This window comes from Muscardinus avellanarius, assembly GCF_963383645.1.
Source record: "Muscardinus avellanarius genome assembly, chromosome: X".
Classification (NCBI taxonomy): Eukaryota; Metazoa; Chordata; class Mammalia; order Rodentia; family Gliridae; genus Muscardinus; species Muscardinus avellanarius.
The window spans coordinates 25620780-25638787 of record NC_137792.1 but is presented as its reverse complement, the minus strand read 5'-3'; the positions used below and the strand labels follow the sequence as shown (position 1 = coordinate 25638787).

The 18008-nt window shown below is 36.3% G+C and overlaps 1 protein-coding gene across 4 annotated transcripts in view; it reads left to right on the top strand.

Annotated features, from left to right (window-relative positions):
* Window positions 1–18008, top strand: part of DMD (dystrophin) — a gene marked incomplete at both ends in the record, with an annotated part of 2101015 nt that overhangs the window by 1527575 nt on the left and 555432 nt on the right. For all 4 annotated transcript variants that reach the window (XM_080719244.1, XM_080719243.1, XM_080719246.1 and 1 more), the window contains one exon: window positions 3792–3981. In XM_080719244.1, coding sequence (XP_080575370.1) covers window positions 3792–3981 — 190 coding nt within the window. The remainder of the gene's footprint in view (window positions 1–3791; window positions 3982–18008) is intronic.

The following is an 18008-nucleotide window of genomic DNA, read 5'->3' as shown; positions in this document are numbered from 1 at the left end:
TGCTGTGGCTGTCATTGGATTTATCTAAAGTATTTCCCCAATTAGAAAATATTCAGCTGATGTTGTCAATATTTCAGACCACAAGGGTATCGTTTGGGAAAATGGGGCCTTACTGTCCTGAAAGAGCTCTGCTTCTTCCCTAAGGGCCCAATTTACAAAGTAGCAAATTCACTGGTCGGATTTGACTGAAAATTTTATCATCTGGGTAGAACCTTTTCATCTGATTTATGTGCATTGCATTTTGCAAATACCCCTTAGAAAGTTATTTACTAGTTATTTGCTCTGAAAGTAGAGGGTAAGCGATGTTTCTAGATGAAGGCTAGAGGAGTGAAGATGCATCGAGGGAAGCTTATGAAGATAAAGCTAATAAGAAAATGCACATTATCTAATTCTTTTTCTGCGTTTCATTCTGTCATGGGAGAGTTTCACATTGTCCTCTTATTTTGTTTGAAATTGAAGTATGTTAGAAAATATGTCAATGTCTAACCCAGCATTCATCTTCTGAAATTTGACAGCTTATTGCTAACCCATATTTGGGGCTGGAGTTGGAGTAAGTCTTAATGCAAACTGGATGAAATTGCCTCTTTTGCAGGTCAGGAATGGCCGCTTGTCAGCAGTTACACAGAGTTCAGCCTGTATGTTGCCCGAATGTAACGTTATGATTGTCAAAGCTCTGAAGATGGTTTTGAATTTTTCAATCCTAGAAAATAGATGACAATGTTGATGGCTCCCTTGTATAGTTTGCCTCCTAACTAGATAAGACAGCAGTCCACGTTAGCCCTGAGATCTACAAGATTTAACTTTGCCCAACCAGAATACTACGCTACCTTTCAGCTCTGCAGTATTAACGTTTATGTAGGAGTTAATAAATAGCTTAGTGCAATGCTTACTTTTTCCCCAATAGCTGCATCCTCATAAACCTATTGTACCTTCCACCAGTTAATGCAGACAGAAGATTTTTATCCAGTATGAACGCTGAGACTACACTGTGGAAGACTGTGTGCTCAGCAAAAACCTCATGCATGATGAATAAACAGCTCTTCCAGGGGCTTTGCTGCCGCTGGCTCGGCAGGAGTTGTTTATTGCCTGGTTTGCACATCCCATGATAAAGTTGCTGCTGAAATAAATTGTCGTTTTGCATAATTATTGACAATCACATCTTAACAAGCAGTGTGTATCATATTCGAGTGTTCAATTTTTTAAAATCCATTTTTAGCTTATGTTTAATCCCAGAAAGTGTTTGTGTAGTAATAGAAGGCAAATAAGGCATTTAAATAGAGTACTAATTTCCTCATTGCAGACAAAATTTACCTGAATCTTTTTAGATAGGACTATTACTGCCTAAGGCAATTTTCCCTCTCGAGTTATTATGTAGATGTTTGCCGAGGGCATATGTATGGGTGTATCCACAATGCATGCATTAAGTAGATTATTGGAAAATATAAATTTTTAAAGATTTTGTGTCATTAGGGAATTTGTTGCATCCCTTTAAAACACCAGAAGAATGGTAAATTGGCTGTGGGCAGAAGGAGCTAACATTTTTTTTTAACATAATAAGTGACTATAATGAGGGAGGGGCTCAAGTTTATGTCTTATTATCGTATTTGATTTTAAACATGGCAGTAGCTACTGTAATTGAGGATATGAAAAATCAGAGAAGTTAATAACTTGCCATGTCACATAACTGGAAAGGGACATAGGGAACTGAACTCAGATCTGTCTGTTTTTAAGGCTTTACTTTTTCCATTACACATAACATTTTTCTTTGTGGAAATAGTCTCAGCTGTAAGACTGTCAGGTAATGAAATATGAGCCTAACACGGTAGTATCATGCAAAATGGGATTTTCACAGGGTTTCTATGAAATGTTAGTTTTCTCCTTGTTCTTTTATTTTATTTTTTTGCCCGGGTCTATTTCATCCCGCTACAGTTTTTACCTTCCAACTCTGCGTCTTCTTGACTTTTCTCCTATCTAATCCTTGTTTCTTCCTTTAGGGTGATGTCAAAGATAGACATGATGAGGGATTTGGGGGTTTTATCTATGAAGATTAGCTTTAACTTTTGCAGCAAATAAACTTTAAAAATTGACCAACACAAAGCACAAAGTTTTCAAAAGATGTTGTGGCACAGGCAGTGGTGCATACCTGTAACTATAGAGACTCCATTCTGAGGCAAGAGGATTACAGGTTCAAGGCCAGCCTCTGCAACTTTGTGAAACCATGCCTCAAAATAAAAAAAGTAAAAATAAAAAGGACTGAGGATGTAGCTCAAGGGTAAAGCACCCTGGCGCTCGATCCCCAGGGTTAGCCTGGGTGGTGTGCTGGCACATGCCAGTAATCCCAGTACTCAGGAGGCTGACACAGAAGGCTCCCAAATTCAAAAACAGCCTTAACAGCTTAGTGAGACTTTCATCAATCTAGTGAGACCCTGATACAAAATGAAAACATAAGAAGGACTGGGGGGTATAGCTTGGAGCTAGAATGCCCCAGGTTCACTTCCTAGTAATAAATAAATACATAAACAAATAAATCCCCTATACTGCAAAAGTAAAAGATATTTTAATGTCCATTTATGAAACTGATTCATGTGTGTGTGTGTGTGTGTGTAAGAGAGAGAGAGAGAGAGAGAGAGAGAGAGAGCGCAAACCCAAGAACATTTTACTTACAAGCTACACCCCAACCCTTTTTTTGTGTGTGTTTGTGGTACTGAGTATGGAACCCGGGGCAATGTACCTCTGAGCTATACCCACAGGCCTATTTTTGAATCTTTATTTTATGTTTTTGTTTGTTTGTTTTGTTTTTGGTAGTACTGGGGTTACTGGAAACCCTTCTACCTCTGGGTTACACTCCCAGACCTATTTTATATTTTTATTTAGAAACAGGGTCTCTTAAACCAGAAAGGCTGGCTTTGAACCTGCGCAATCCTCCTGTCTCCGCCTCCCAAGTGCGGGGATTACAAGCATGCACCACCACACCCAGCTTTGATTCTTTATTTTGAAACAGGGTATCACTGAGTTGGAAAGGTCCTCACTAAGTAGTTGAGGCTGTCCCTGAACCCGTGATTCTCCTGTCTCTGCCTCCCAAGTACTGGGACTACAAGTGTGTACCACCATGCCTGGCTTATGGTCATTCATTTTTCTTTTCTTTTCTTTTTTCTTTCTTTCTTTTTTTTCCCTTTCTTTTGCAGTACTGGGGATGGAACCCTGGGGCATTCTAATTTTTTTTTTTTTTTTTTTGCGGGTTAAGGGATGAAACCCAGGGGCATTTGACCTCCGAGCTACACCCCCTGCCCTATTTCTTTTTTATTCTTTATTTTGAAACAGGGTCTCACTGAGTTGCAGAGGGCCTCACTAAGTAGCTGAGGTTATCTGCGAACCACGATCCTCCGGTCTCAGCCTCCCTAATACTGGGATTACAAGCTTGCGCCACCATGCCAGATTCTTACTCTTTATTTTGAAACAGAGTCTCACTGAGTTGCAAAGAGCCTCACTAAGTAGCTGAGGCTGTCCATGAACTGCGATCCTCCCATCTCAGCCTCCTAAATGCTGGGGTTACAAGCATGCGCTGCCACATCCAGCTCATTTATTTTTAATAGATATTCTTGCATGCCTTTTCCCATGCAGAATTCTTTAAGTTAGATAGAAATAAAGGTAAACGCACAGCACAACATTCTAGTCATTGTTGCTTAAAGGAAGAGCTTAAGCAGCAGGCGGCCTTTGCTGCTTCCATGAAGTTCACTGGGTATACCATTCTAATACTTGAGAACCACATCTGGCTCTTTCTTCCTTTACAGAGTGAGTGAGCGAGAGGCCACTTTGGAAGAAACTCATAGATTACTGCAACAGTTCCCCCTGGACCTGGAGAAGTTTCTTGCCTGGCTTACAGAAGCTGAAACAACTGCCAATGTCCTACAGGATGCTACTCACAAGGAGAGGCTTCTAGAAGACTCTAAGGGAGTAAGAGAGCTAACGAAACAGTGGCAAGTAAGTGAAGTGTTTCCACTTCAGTGCTCTTGTGAATCCGATTGAACAATTCTTAGCACTTGTAATTGACAAGCTGGGCACAAAATAAAATGCTGTATTATACAGCCTGATATATTTCAGCATTGGGGCAAGAAAGAGAGAGGCAGCGGGAGAAGAAAAAGCCATTCGTAATTCCACTTAATACCCTGATCTTTGAAAAAGTATGTATTTTTGGACCAGAAAAAAAAGAAAAGCTTGTATATAAAATCAGAGCTTTGGTCAAGCAGAAACTTTGCTCAGACAGAGAAATAAGTCAGGGGTTAGTTTATTAAATTGAGAAGGTTGCCATTTCGGGGTGTTTATTTAATATTTTACAGGGAAAGCATCTGTAGGAATTGTCTGGTTTTATTTAGCGTTGCTAACTGAATCAGTTTCCCTTCATTACTTTCAAATACATTTTGAAATGTTAATCTGGCATTTTGTAGTTTTCTTCGTAACATGATCTGTGAAAATAAAAATGAGATGGCTAAATTTGTCATAGTTAATGATCATACAATTTTCAGACAGTTGTTTTTCCTAGAAATAAAAATCATTGTCATAGTGGCCGATATGTATAAACGGTGAAAATAGTGTATGGTACTTTTCTTTAAATGGAGTCTTGTTGAGAATTATATTCTGAAGTTCAAAGAGGCTCCTAAAGTTTATTCTCAATAACTGATAGAAGTTTTCTGACCTATTACAGATATGTTTTTAGGTATCGTTAGTTTTTCTGACCTAACAAATACAATTTGATATGTAAGAATGATATGTTGAATTTTTAGACTAATATAGTTTTTGCATCTATTTAAATTATCATGGAAAAAGTAATAATATATACTAGCATGAAAAATAATTCTAAAATAAAATCCCAGCAAACATGTCTTCCTCTCCCTTCCTCCGTATTGTTCTCCTCTACCTTTTGTTTTGTTTTGATGTGATATTCGATCTACTCTGCTGTTCTGGCATGGGTGAGAGTGACAATTTGTAATGTCTCAAATTCATCATTCTTTATCATCTTCCACAAACTGTACCTGCTCCTCCACACTGCATATTATTATTTTTTTTCACTCTTTAGAGGGAATTTGTTAGAATAATACCTGAATTTATCTTTGCTTGGCACCCCACATTTGGGGGCTTCTTATAAAAGAAACCCAAATTAAATTTTTTTCTGCTTACTCTTAGATGAATGTTTATGCAGTGTACTACTGTAATTTATTTGGCTTACATTTTTGAAAAGTAAAATTTAAAAAAAGTAAAATGCTATTTCAACCTATTAATATCTACAAAGCAAGCCTAGAATTTTACTAAACACATGGGTTCGCATTTCTTTCCTAACTAGAGTAGATACATAGCATGACTTTCAAATAAAAATAATTCCCCCAAATGATTTAACTTCAGGAGTTTAATAAAACTCCTAGGCTCCACTCAGTGGAACACACCTGTAATCCCAGTACTTGTGAGGTTGAGACAGGAGGATCACAGGTTTGAGTCCAGGCTAAAACAGTTAGCCACACTCTCAGCAACTTAGCAAGACCTTGTTTCAAAACAAAAATTGAAAAGGGCTGGGGGTGTAGCTCAGAGGAAGCATACCCCTGGGTACAACCTAGTACCAAAGCAAGCGAATAAATCTGGTTGAGGGCAAAGATACATCCTTTATCTCCTACACATTTTATGTTTATATCTGTAGTGCTATACAATGGCATTTTATATATAAGCTACTAATCCTGAAAAACTAAGATTCTGAATTATTAAAGGAAAAATCTGTCATGCTTTCTAACTATATTTACTGTGGACAAATGGAGAATAGCTACGTATTGTGCTTAGATTTTTCATATCTCTTTCAAAAACAATTGGAAATTATGCCAAGGAAATGTCTTAGCTTATGTTCTATTACTAAAAACAAAGTGTGTGTATGTATGTGTTTCCCCTCGCTAAACCAAACCAAAGTTAAATAAAAACATAAAGCTCAATGTCAAACAGGCCACCCTTTATCTTTAAACTATGGCATAGGTTACACATAATGTTAAGGATAACAAAGACAGAACCAAAGAGAATTTGAAAATAAGACAGGGGCTTTTTACTACCTTAGCCTCAAAGTGATGAACTGTATTTATTTTTAAAGCCACATAAAATCCCATTTAGAGTTCCTGAAATCCTTCACATATTTTCTTCTTAACTATAGTAAGATTGAGATTCCCAAATTATTTTTAAACAGAGACAGTTTTCCCCTTTCCTTCTCAGTTAATGTTGTGTTTCTACAAATGTTTTCCAGCTGCCTGAGGTTTAGACTACATTTTGTGGATAGGAATAACATTTATAGCCAATTCTGATTTTTACTTAGGTGGTTGAATTATGGTCTTTTAATGAAAGATTTGGGTTTGTCAGGGTAAAAACTGTGAACTACTGAAACTATTGATTATTGTTAATGGTACATTTCAACTGATAGAATTGTCAGGCAGCTGGGATTTAAAAGCAACAAATGGAAATGTTAAGCTTGAAAGTAAATAAAACAACATATTCACATACCTTAAGAGTTTGCAAATAATTTCATTATTTCTGATAAATGGAAATACTTGAGGTTTCTCCAAAATATGAAGTTTTATCTTGAACAAACAGAATTTTCTTTAATTCATATGAAGGGGGGAAATTGTCATGTATGCCTTTTTACCTCATTTGAAGTAGCACTGTTTGCATTGATTCATATTATATAGCAATCATAGTACTAATATATTAAGAAAGCAAGTTAGACACAGTGGCATGCCCGTGTTCTCAGCTTCTCGGGAAGCTGAGGCAGAAGTATCACTTGAGCCCAGGAGTCAGAAGCCAGCCTGGGGAACAGTAAGACTTGGTCTCAAGGAATAAGAAGGAGGAGGAGGAAAAAGAGGAGGAGGAGGAGGGGGAGGAACAGAAACTGCAAATGACTGGCCAAATTGACACTCTCTCAATAGATTTCAGTACATCTTTCTACCCCAAAGCAATGTTTTGCTTTATACAAATGCCACTGAATGGAGATGTCACCCGGACAAGATGGAGTTGAACCTCAATTTGGAACCTAAAAGTCCTTGACTTTATCACAGAAAAGAACTTCAGGAGGGGGTCACAGTAAGGTATAGACTGATTTTATTGAGAGAAGGAAAGGTGTATATTCTGAGAGACTGGGTAGAGCATAGGCATTGAAGGGAAATGTGCTAGTTACATTTTAGCTAGACATATTTATACATGGAAAACCTATACTATAGGGACATGACCTAAAAGGATTGTTTTGTAAGCCAGTGGATAAATTATTACCTACTAGGGGTTGTTTTCTTCTTTGTTCTTGATGAAAAACATCAAAAAGTTTCCTGATCAGGGTATTTTGTCACTTTGTTTTATGAACTTAAAAACAGTACTACATTGATGTAACATTAAGGGCTTGATCAAAGGTTTGACACACAGTTGCAGTAATCAGGCGACCTACAAACAAAGGCTAGTGATTGATTTAATTGTGTTGTATTTGATCAGAGCACCTGAAAGTAGAACTTTGAATCTGGACTTTTAATACATAGTTCTAATATATTAAAAAGGAAGATAGACACAATGGCATGTGTCACTGTGTTTAGTGTTCTAGTTTTGTTTTGTTTTTAGTCTTTGGTTTCTTTTCCTTTGTTGGGGAGGTAGGAGATAGAACCCAGAGGCACTCTACCTCTGTGCTATACAGCCAGCCCCATTTTATATTTTTATTTTGAAACAGGGTTTTGTTAAGTTGCAGTGGGCTTTGCTAAATTGCCGAACCTGGCCTTGAACCTACAATCCTCTGGTCTCTGCCTTCTAAATACTGGGATTACAGGTGTCTGCCCTGTCCAGCTTAATTAGTTTTTCTGTGTACGGAGACTTGCTTCTTGCTAGACTATCACTTTGGTTTATTAGTTCCTTCATTGACTAAGTCTTTTAGCAATAAGCATAATTTGTTTCTTACTATGTATGAAAGTGCTCTTCCCTACCCTTCTGTTTTTCTTTTCTGTTTTTGGCGGTGCTGGAGATCCAATTTACGGCCTGGTACAGGCTAGGCCAGTGCTCTACTGGTGAGCTACACCCCAGCACTTCACTCTTCTATTTATTCTTAATTAAATTAACCATAATTACTAGGTGTATATAGTGTAGGAAATAGGACCTGTGGGCCACAATATGAAATCTGTTACTCATTAAAATTCTTTTACTTTGGGGCCTTAATCTCTTACATGGTAAAAAAAAATCTTTATTCTGAGAGCTTAATTTCATAAATTTGTTACCAGCTAAAAATCTTTTACTCTTGAGCTCGATTCATAATCTTTACCTGCTCGGAGTCTTTCTGTTCCCTCTCTTATAGTGTATGAAATATGCCTTTGCCTACCTTCTTGTTCATAATCAAATCAGACATGAACATCAGGGGTAGGGAGGGCCCTGCCAAGAGGTTCAACAGTATTTTCCACATAAAGGAATTATCATAAATAATACCCTTTCTGTTCCATTCACCCCATAAAAGATAGGGTCTACTTTTCCAATCAGGATGTTCTCCTTTCATCAGGAGGTAAAGCCCTCTCTCCCTTTCTTTTCTCAATTAAAACTTTGCCTCCAAAAAAAAATCGTAATTCATGAGTTCTGTTAATATAGGTGTATTATGACACATATGCTTCCAGAATGGAGTTAGCCTGATGAATTCCACTCTGAAACACATTAGAATTCTACTGTATATTAGAAAAAATGTTATTCAGTTTCTTTATTAAAATCAAGCAAAACTTGTCTTCAAGACAAAGACATTTTTTCTTATAAATGTTGTTACTTCTGATAGTTTAACTGGAGTTTGAAGCTAGTGTATTTTTATGGAACAGCATATAAAGCCTGAGTGGTGAAACTTTGGGAGTTTTTAAGTTGCAAGTGCATCTTTCCAATGAAAACCCATACTTATAATTGAATAGGATTATTTTCCTGTCCAAAACATTTCTTCTTTGGGCCTAAGAGAATTAATAAAGATGTTCATGGTTCAAAGTTCTAACATTAAAACCCTAGGTAACTAATTTGAATTTTTGCAAATATTCCCTAAGGGTTTCCCAAATCTGAACTGGCTCTGAAAGTACCCCTAAGAGATCCTTGTGATATCAGTTGGAAAGACATATGTGGTTGTGAATATGTGGTGGGAAGAGATGGTCATAAAATAGTTTAATTAAGATCTTTGTCTCAGCAAGAACTAAGGAGCAGAGCTGGATGTGGTGGTGCACGCTTGTAATCCCAGTACTTGGGAGGCTGAGACAAGAGGATCGTAATTTGTGGACAGCCTCAGCTACTTAGTGAGGTCCTTAGCAACTCAGTGAGACCCTGTTTCAAAATAAAGAATAAAAAATAGAGCTAGGGGTGTAGCTTGGAGGTAGAATGCCCCTGGGTTCCATCCCTAGTACCACCAAAAAAAAAGAACTAAGGAGCAATTTATATTTGAGATTTCTTTGTCTGAACTAGGTCATGTCTCAGGCTATACCCTTTTACTTTGAGACAGGAGAACTACAGGTTTGAGGACAGCATCAGCAATTTAGTGACACTCTCAGCAACCTAGGGAGACTTCATTTCAAAATAAAAAATAAAAAAGGTTTTTGTGTAGGCTGGAGGTAGAATGCCCCTGAGTTCAATCCCTAGTGTCAAAATAAAATAAAATAAATTGGGATATCATATTTTTGAGGATGTTTGAGGAAAGAGAGGTAATCTACACATCCTTAATTCTAAGAAAATAAAAACTTTATTTTTTTAAATTAAAGAATAGTGTATTTTTATTTCTTTAATAAAAATTGAGTTAAGTATTTTTAAACGTCTTATTTTGATTATTGTTGAAAGAGTATAAAAGTGAATCCTTATATCTTTATTTTGCCTGTTGACTGCCTACCACTCTGGATATGTAAAAATGATATATATTTTTCTTGGGAACTCTTTTTGATTCAACAAATCTTTACTAAATATCTGTCTTATGTCATGGTGTTAGATCTAATATACTGGTATGTCCAGGGAGGTAATTTTTTTGGGGGGAATGAGATTTAAACAAATGCAATTTATTCTCAAAGTTCTGGAGGCTGAAGGTTCAGATGTGGGCGCCATCAGAGTAGAGTTCTGGTGAGGGCCCTCTTTCAGGTTTGCAGACAGCTGCCTTTTCTCTGCGCATCCCCAGGGCAGAGAACAAAAGCTGTGACTCTTCCTCTTTTTCTTACAGAACTAATCACATCATAACTAGAACCTCTGACCCAAGTGAGATACTTTTATTTATTTATTTTTTGCATTACTGATTATTGAACCCAGGCCATTCTATCTCTGAGCCAAACTGCCAGCCCTATTTTTTATTCTTTATTTTGAAACAGGATCTCACTAAGTAGCTGAGGCTGGCCACGAACTTGTTATCTTCCTGTCTCAGCCTCCCAAGTACTAAGCTTACAAGTGTGAGCCATCACACCTGGTTTATGAGAGGTACTTTTCAAATACATTTCAAATATAGAGTACTGTGATTAATAAGTGTCAATTCATACTTTAAATATAAAGGAAAAAGTGACAGAATAGAACAGAATAAAGGAACAAGTTTACTGTCAAGTAATAATATATTTTTGTGAAACGTCAGTTTAAACTATTCATGCATGTTTATATATATATATACATATATATATATATATATATATATATATATATATATATACATGTATATATCCCGTATATACTCATATATGAGTACATATGGGATCTCTGTGTAGCTTATATTCAAAGGACTGTATTAGAGTAGAATTTCTGCCTTTGGGGGTTTCATATTCTAGAATTGAAAACAGATATCCTCAAAATTATAGTAGTGTCCTAAGTACTACAGAAGAAAGATAGGGCCTAGCAAAAACAAAGGATAGGGAACTAGATATATGGTGCCTGACTGTACTCCAAGTTGTTACAGAGGCTTAGGATTATGAGTTCCAGGACAGTGTGGGAGACTTTGTCTCCAAATAAAATAAAAAAGTCAAACAGAAGATAGAGTTTGTTTGTCAGAGATGCTGGACACTCACTTGAATAAATAGCTTTTGTTTCTCCTTCCCCTTCCTTCCTTCCTTCCTTCCTTCCTTCCTTCCTTCCTTCCTTCCTTCCTTCCTTCCTTTTGAACCCAGAAAAATCCCACCTCAGAATTCTACCCCCAGCCTTTTTAATTTTTATTTATTTTTGTGATACTGAGGATGGAACCCAGGGGCTTTTCTACCTCTGGGCTATACTCCCAGACCTATTTTATATTTTGTTTGGAAACAGGGTCTCACTCACTTAGTTGCTGAGAGCCTCACTAAGTAGCTGAGGCTTGCTTCGAACCTGTGCGATCCTCCTGTCTCAGCCTCCCAATCGCGGAGATTACAAGCATGCATCACCATGCCCAGCTAATTTTTTTTTTTTTGCAAGAGTTGTGAAGAGCTTTACTAAGTTTTGAAAAGCCTTACTAAGTTGTGAAGGGCCTTACTAAGTTTCTGAGGTTGGCCTTGAATTTATGATCTTCCTGTTTCAGCCTCCTAAGTACTGGGATTTCAGGCATGTGCCACTACACCCAGCTTTTATAAATTCTACCTTTAAGAGATTCCATATCAGTTGATCACATAATTCTCATGTCCACACAAGATTGAGAAACCCATCTTAGAGAACTTTTTGTGTCAAACTCACACATAAAATAGTAAAAGCACTCAAGCCTTGCATCCATATTGAAAAACTTTGCTGCAATGACAGCTTCTTATATAAATATAGAAATTTTTGTTTTTTACTTATTCTCATGTTGCTACTATAAAATATCCATCTATATTCATTATATATAGTATATATTACATATATTATATCATTATATATTATAGTATTCAAAAATAGGTTCTAGAGCCACATGAGTGCTTGCTCACACACTATGTGTGTGTGTGTGTGTGTGTGTGTGTGTGTGTACATTACCCTCTTATGTTGTGTTTTAGACACTGAAATTCCTGTATATCTCTCAAAGTCCAAAATGAAATCTTAAATATACTTCAAAGTTTAGAAAAAGAAGTCAATGAGTACCAATGTTTAGAACTGTTCTATTATCTCTTACAGAAAGATTAAATATAAAAATTAAAAATCCATGTTGTCTAGCGACAAAAAGTAACTACCACAATTTAATGTAATATGGGTTTCATCACTTGATTATAAGCACTGTCATATTCTAGACCATATTACCATTGTTTTGTTCATATGGAAACATGTTAAGTGTATTGAAACCTTTAAAACCTACTTTTCTAGATAGTTCCTTTACATTAGGCAATTACCTGGAATGATACAAGGAAGCACTAAATTGAATCACTTTGTAATTCAACTACTGTATTCTGTAATTTCATATCTATAAACCAGTAGAGAAGCCCATATGGACAAGAAGACACTGTGCATTTTGAAAAGTCAATTTTGATAGCCCCTAATAACCATTGTCTTTTATTCCTCACAGAGGTTTTGTGAGGATCTTAGAAGGTAATAAATATAAAAGCACTTTGAAAAACCTTTCTTCAAGTGAAAGGCCCTTATTAATGTTATGAATTCCCATTAGACAAAAGTCAAACTAAAGCTATAAATCTAATATTGTAACTCTTAAAAATCAATGGATTAAAGTTGGGTTAATTAAATAATAGCTAAAATGTTCACTTTTTACGATTGATCAAGCATTTTTTGCTTTAATTTTCTAACTTGATTCTCACCAAAAACCTGGGGTATTATACTGTTAGATTTCCAATTTCAGTTGAAGAGGGTAAAATTGGAGATGTGAAGTAATTCATCTATTGTTGCTTCTTTGAAAATCAACTAATTTGAGTTTTATTACTCAAATAAAGAAGGCAATTATGCAAAATCAAAGCCTGTCACAATAAATGTTTAGTTTTCTGGGATTAAAAATGCCATGTATTTATCCAATTATTAAGAAAAATAATAACTGTTGATTTTTGAATACTCATTACCAGACAGTATGCTAAGTGCTTTTCTTGCATGATATAATATCATATTCTTATAACAGATGAAAATATTAAAACTTTGAGAGAGATTAGGTAATTTACAGTAAGGGTCACATGACTATATATAAAAGAGTTTGTTTTTATTTTTTCATGTGTGGTATTGGGGATTAAACCTGGGACAGTACACCTCTGAGCTATACCCCTAGGCCCCTTTTTTCTGTTGTGAAATGAGTCTTGCTAAATTGCTGAGGCTGGCCTCATGCCTGCAGTCTTGTCATAGTCTCCCAAGTACTGGGATTACATGTACATGGCTGGCTTTGCCTTTGAATTTCAGCTTAACTTCTGACCTGTTAATCATGCTCTCTTAACTATTATTCTGTACTGACTCGGCATTCCAAGCAAAGACCCAAGATAACCCAAAGCAAATTTAAAACATTCACCTAATAGGAATATTGGCTAATGGAGATATTTCTATTTCCTAAACACCCATCTCTTTTTAACTTTTTAAATCTAGTTTCTATATCTACCTAGCAACTAAAACACTCCTCTGTGACCTCACAATAGCTATCCAATGCAAAAGTTCTTTTCAATCCTCATTACTCTAAAGAACTATGCTTATTTTGTTGTGGCTTACTGCCGTCTATTGAAAAAACTCACTTTTTTCACTTACTGCAGTGATGTATTATACTAAATGTCTCCAAACTCTCTAACTACACATTCATTCCTATTTCTCTACCTGCAGATCTATTCTAGGCATTCTTTTCTGTTTTTATTAATCTCATTATCTTCATTCAATAGTCAATCAAAAGTTTCTAAGTGTCCCTTATGCAATAGATATTTTACTACAAATAGCCTTCTGTCCATCTTCTTTAAACTAAATGTTTTGATCAGTTTTGAGTGTTTTTATCCTTTTATCCCTTTCAGTATCCATCTGACATTTCAATGTGTGTTCATTGGTACATTATAGTCTCATAACATAATGTAAATCATGTTGACAGTGACATACATGCACACAGCACTTGGTGCCCCCTTCTCTGGCCTCCTCATCCCCCCTTCCCAATACAGAGTACTGAGATTGACTTTAGTATATTCACATACATAAACATAGTCAATGGTGGTATTTCTATTAATGAACCCCAGTCTTCCTCCTCCCTGACTCCACTGAGGTTTTTACTCTATTATCTGGAGTCCCTATTGTATCCCAATTACTCCCTAGCTTGTGTATATTAGAGAAAATATATGACCCTTCACTTTCTGTGATTGACCACTATCACTTAACATAATGTTCTCCAGGTCCTTCCATTTTCTTGTTTACATTTCTTTTTGGATATGTGACATTTCTAACTCGAATGTCTCAGAGATAGCATAAATTCAGTATGACCCAAATAAGCCATATGTGTATACCAAGTTTTATTTCCTCTCTTGCTATTTATCACAATGCCATCTCCTCAGATTTGAAAACACATGGTCAGTCATGCCCACATCCCCTTCTCACTTGTCTCGCTTTCTAAATCTGTGGATTTTGCCTCCATAATCCTTTATTTCTATTCATTTATCTCCAGTCTCCTTAGCACTACTTTAATCTATATTCTTTGTGTGTATGTGAGTGGTACTGGGGATTGAACCCAGGGACATTCTATCTCTGAGCTATACCCCTAGCATTTTTTATACTTTTTATTTTGAAACAGGGTCTCGCTAAATTTCCAAGTCTGGCCTCGACCCTTCAGTCCTCCTGTCTCATCCTCCTAAAAACTGGGATTGCAGGTGTGCACTACCACACCCAGCTTGTAATTCGTGTTCTCCTTTTTTTATTGTTGTTAATAGTGGGAGTGTGTGTGTGTGTGTGTGTGTGTGTGTGTGTGTACTAGGGGTGGAACCCAGGGGCTTTTCTACCTCCGGGCTATACTCCCAGACCTATTTTATACTTTATTTGGAAACAGGGTATCATTAAGTTGCTGAGAGCCTCACTCAGTAGCTGAGGCTGGCTTCGAACCTGTGCAATCCTCCTGTCTCAGACTCCCAAGCGCAGGGATTAAAAGCATGTGCCACCATGCTCGGCAATAGTAGGAATTAAACCTAGGGTCATTTTACCTCTAAGCGATACTCCTAGCTCTTTTTATTCTGAAACAGGGTCTTCCTCAGTTGCTGAGGCTCTTGTACATATATTTATAAATAAACTTTAGTATTATTAATTTCACTGAAGACTTCTTGAGGGCAGTCCTTGTTTGATTTATATAAGAAATTCCTTAGTAAAAAAATGGATGAACAAATGAATTTTGCCTGAAATATTGGCTATTAAGAGTGATGAAACTTTTTTAGTCTTAATTCTTCCATATTGTTAATCTTCAATAGAGTTTAGTTCTTATAAGTCAATATTGACTCATTTTTGGAAGAGCTCTTTAAAGTCTTCAGTTATAAACAGAACTTAATATCCATTCTCGATAATAAACATCTGTACTGAAAACTGAAAAGGAGACATTTTGTCTTTAATAATGACTCCTTAGGGAAATAAGTTGCCTTACCATCCTTCTGTTTGAACTAGATACCAGACACTGAGATTACTTAAAACATACTTTGGTAAAAGTAGTTTATTTTTCCCCAATAACCTGAGCAAATCAGGAAATCACACCAATGTCTAATAGATATATTAACAGAATAAAATCATGTAAGATGCATCCATCCAATGAGGTAGTAGCTCTGAAGATAATAAGAACCCTGGAACTGTTCACTAACTTTCTTTGATCTCCATCAAAACCTGGACAAGGTCTATATAATTACAGCCTTTATTCCCAAACAAGAATAAAAGAAGACAGGAAAAGTTGGCCCATAGAAAAAGTCAAAGAATTTCATATCACTTTTCCTTCTTCTCCTCTATCCTCAAGAATTTTTGAAATTTTTGAGAATTATCTAGCCCAAAATGTCATTCTGTATAATGTCTTATGATCCTTTCCTGTTGGAAAATTCTTAAAGTGTGAATATGGGTTGCAAAAGAAAAGGAGTCTTCACTGTTGTTATTACAAATTATTTTTAAAACAAAATCATCTTATTGTCTCTCTCGTACCTTTCATAATTCTGATAAAAACATCTTAGGTATTAGTCAAAGATTAATAATATTCAAAATAATTTAGGTTATCAGCATGTGAATTTCATTCCACATGAGGTCTATTTGCAGTTTACATGGTTTTCTAAATTACATTAAAATGAAATGTCAAAAAGTTCACTTTTTTCATGTTTAACAGCATCAATCTTTAAAGAAAAGTTATTGAACAAAGGTCTATGCATAAATCAGCCATTCCCCGTAGAGGTAAAAGAAGTCATTACACCTGGTTATGAAAGAGAGTTTCATGAATACATGAGACATAAATCATTCCCCACTGGAGATCATATTAGTCTAGATGGAAGAATGTCTATTTCTTGATAGTGAGAAGAGAACAAATTATTTTTGTCTGCTCCTGCATCTGTGGTTATCCTTGAGAGGTCTTTTAGCATGTTGACTCTTCGATTATATTATCATTATAACTCAAAATGATCTGAATCTTTATAAATGTAATCTTAAATTCTCTAACACTTTCCGTTTTTTCTTTCTAATGTCTTTTCACCTCCATCACCTTTTCAAATATATTATTCTCTAGAAGTTACGGAAAGTTATTCTCTGCAGAAGGCAACATTTCACTTGCTCTCATGAGCCAACTATGTTTCACCTCCATCCTTTGCTCCCAATTCAGCAATTCAATAAAGGATTCAATTCAAGGCTGTGACCCCAAAAAGAATGAGACCTAGATATTTATAAACCACTCAAGCAGGGATTCTTCCCAGTGATTTACTCCATAAATCCTATTTTTAGTTTTTACGCAGTTTCACAAATTACTGGGAAACTGTTGTACATTGTTCTTTTAAAAACTGAAATGAGCAAAGATAGAATTTTTCACCTGCTATGGAAAAGTGTTGACTTTCTTTCTTGAAACAAAAAAGTTATTATTATTGGGGTGTGACCACTGGATTGATTAGATAACTCTATATTCATTTCCCTTCCATGATTCAAAAGAACTTTTTATGTTCTTGCAATGTATACACATAGTAGAAGAATGCACTTTTTGAGTGGATGCCTCAGTATGTCTTTTAAGGAGAGGTACTAAGAAGTGGAATTTCCCAAAGACAATAGAGAGGGATGTGAATAAAAAGTTGATAAGATCACAAAATGCCCTTAAAAATGAATTGATAGTGTGGAAAGAGGACTAGGAGACCTAGCCAAGGAGGGAAGGAAATGTCACACGTCGGAAGGCACATCTCCTGTATACCATTTAAGGAGAATCAAAAGAGGCATTCTGGTTCGCTTTTGCTACAAGACAAACCCATCTAAAATTTCATGGTTTAAAATAGTATAACAGTTATTTGTTTTGCTCAACAATCTATAATTTGGGCAAGGCTCAGTGGGACCTGTTCCTCTATGTAAGCTGCTGGTGCAGGTCAAATTGCCCTGGAGCATCCACTTCCAAGAAGGCTCACTCACCTGGTAAATAGGTGCTGGATGTCAGTATTTGACCTTTAATGGGGACAGTTTAAGCATTTTTCACAGCATAATAACTGGGTCCCAAGAACAATCATATAAAAAGACAAACATCTTTCTTTTATACTGGGTTTTGAACCCAGGGACATTGTGCCTTTGAAATACATGTCCAGCCCTTTTTACTTTGTATTTTAAAACACAGTCTCATTGAATTGCTGAGTCTGGGCTTAAACCTGTGGTCTTCCTGCCTCACTATGCCCAGCAAAAGGACAAGAATTTGAAGCTGCCAGGCATAGTGGTGCACACCTGCTTCTGCTTTGGAAGCAGAAGGAGAACTATTAAAAGTTTTAGTCCAGTCTCTGCAACTTACCAAGGTCCTATCCCAAAATAAAAACTAAAGGGGGCTAAGGTGTAGGTCAGTAGTAGAGTACCCCCTGGGTTCAGTCCCTAGCACCAGAAGAAGGAAGAGAAGGAGGGAGAGAAAAAGAAGAATTTGAAGCTGCCTGATTCTATAGACATGATCTAGAAAGTAGCTTAGTTTT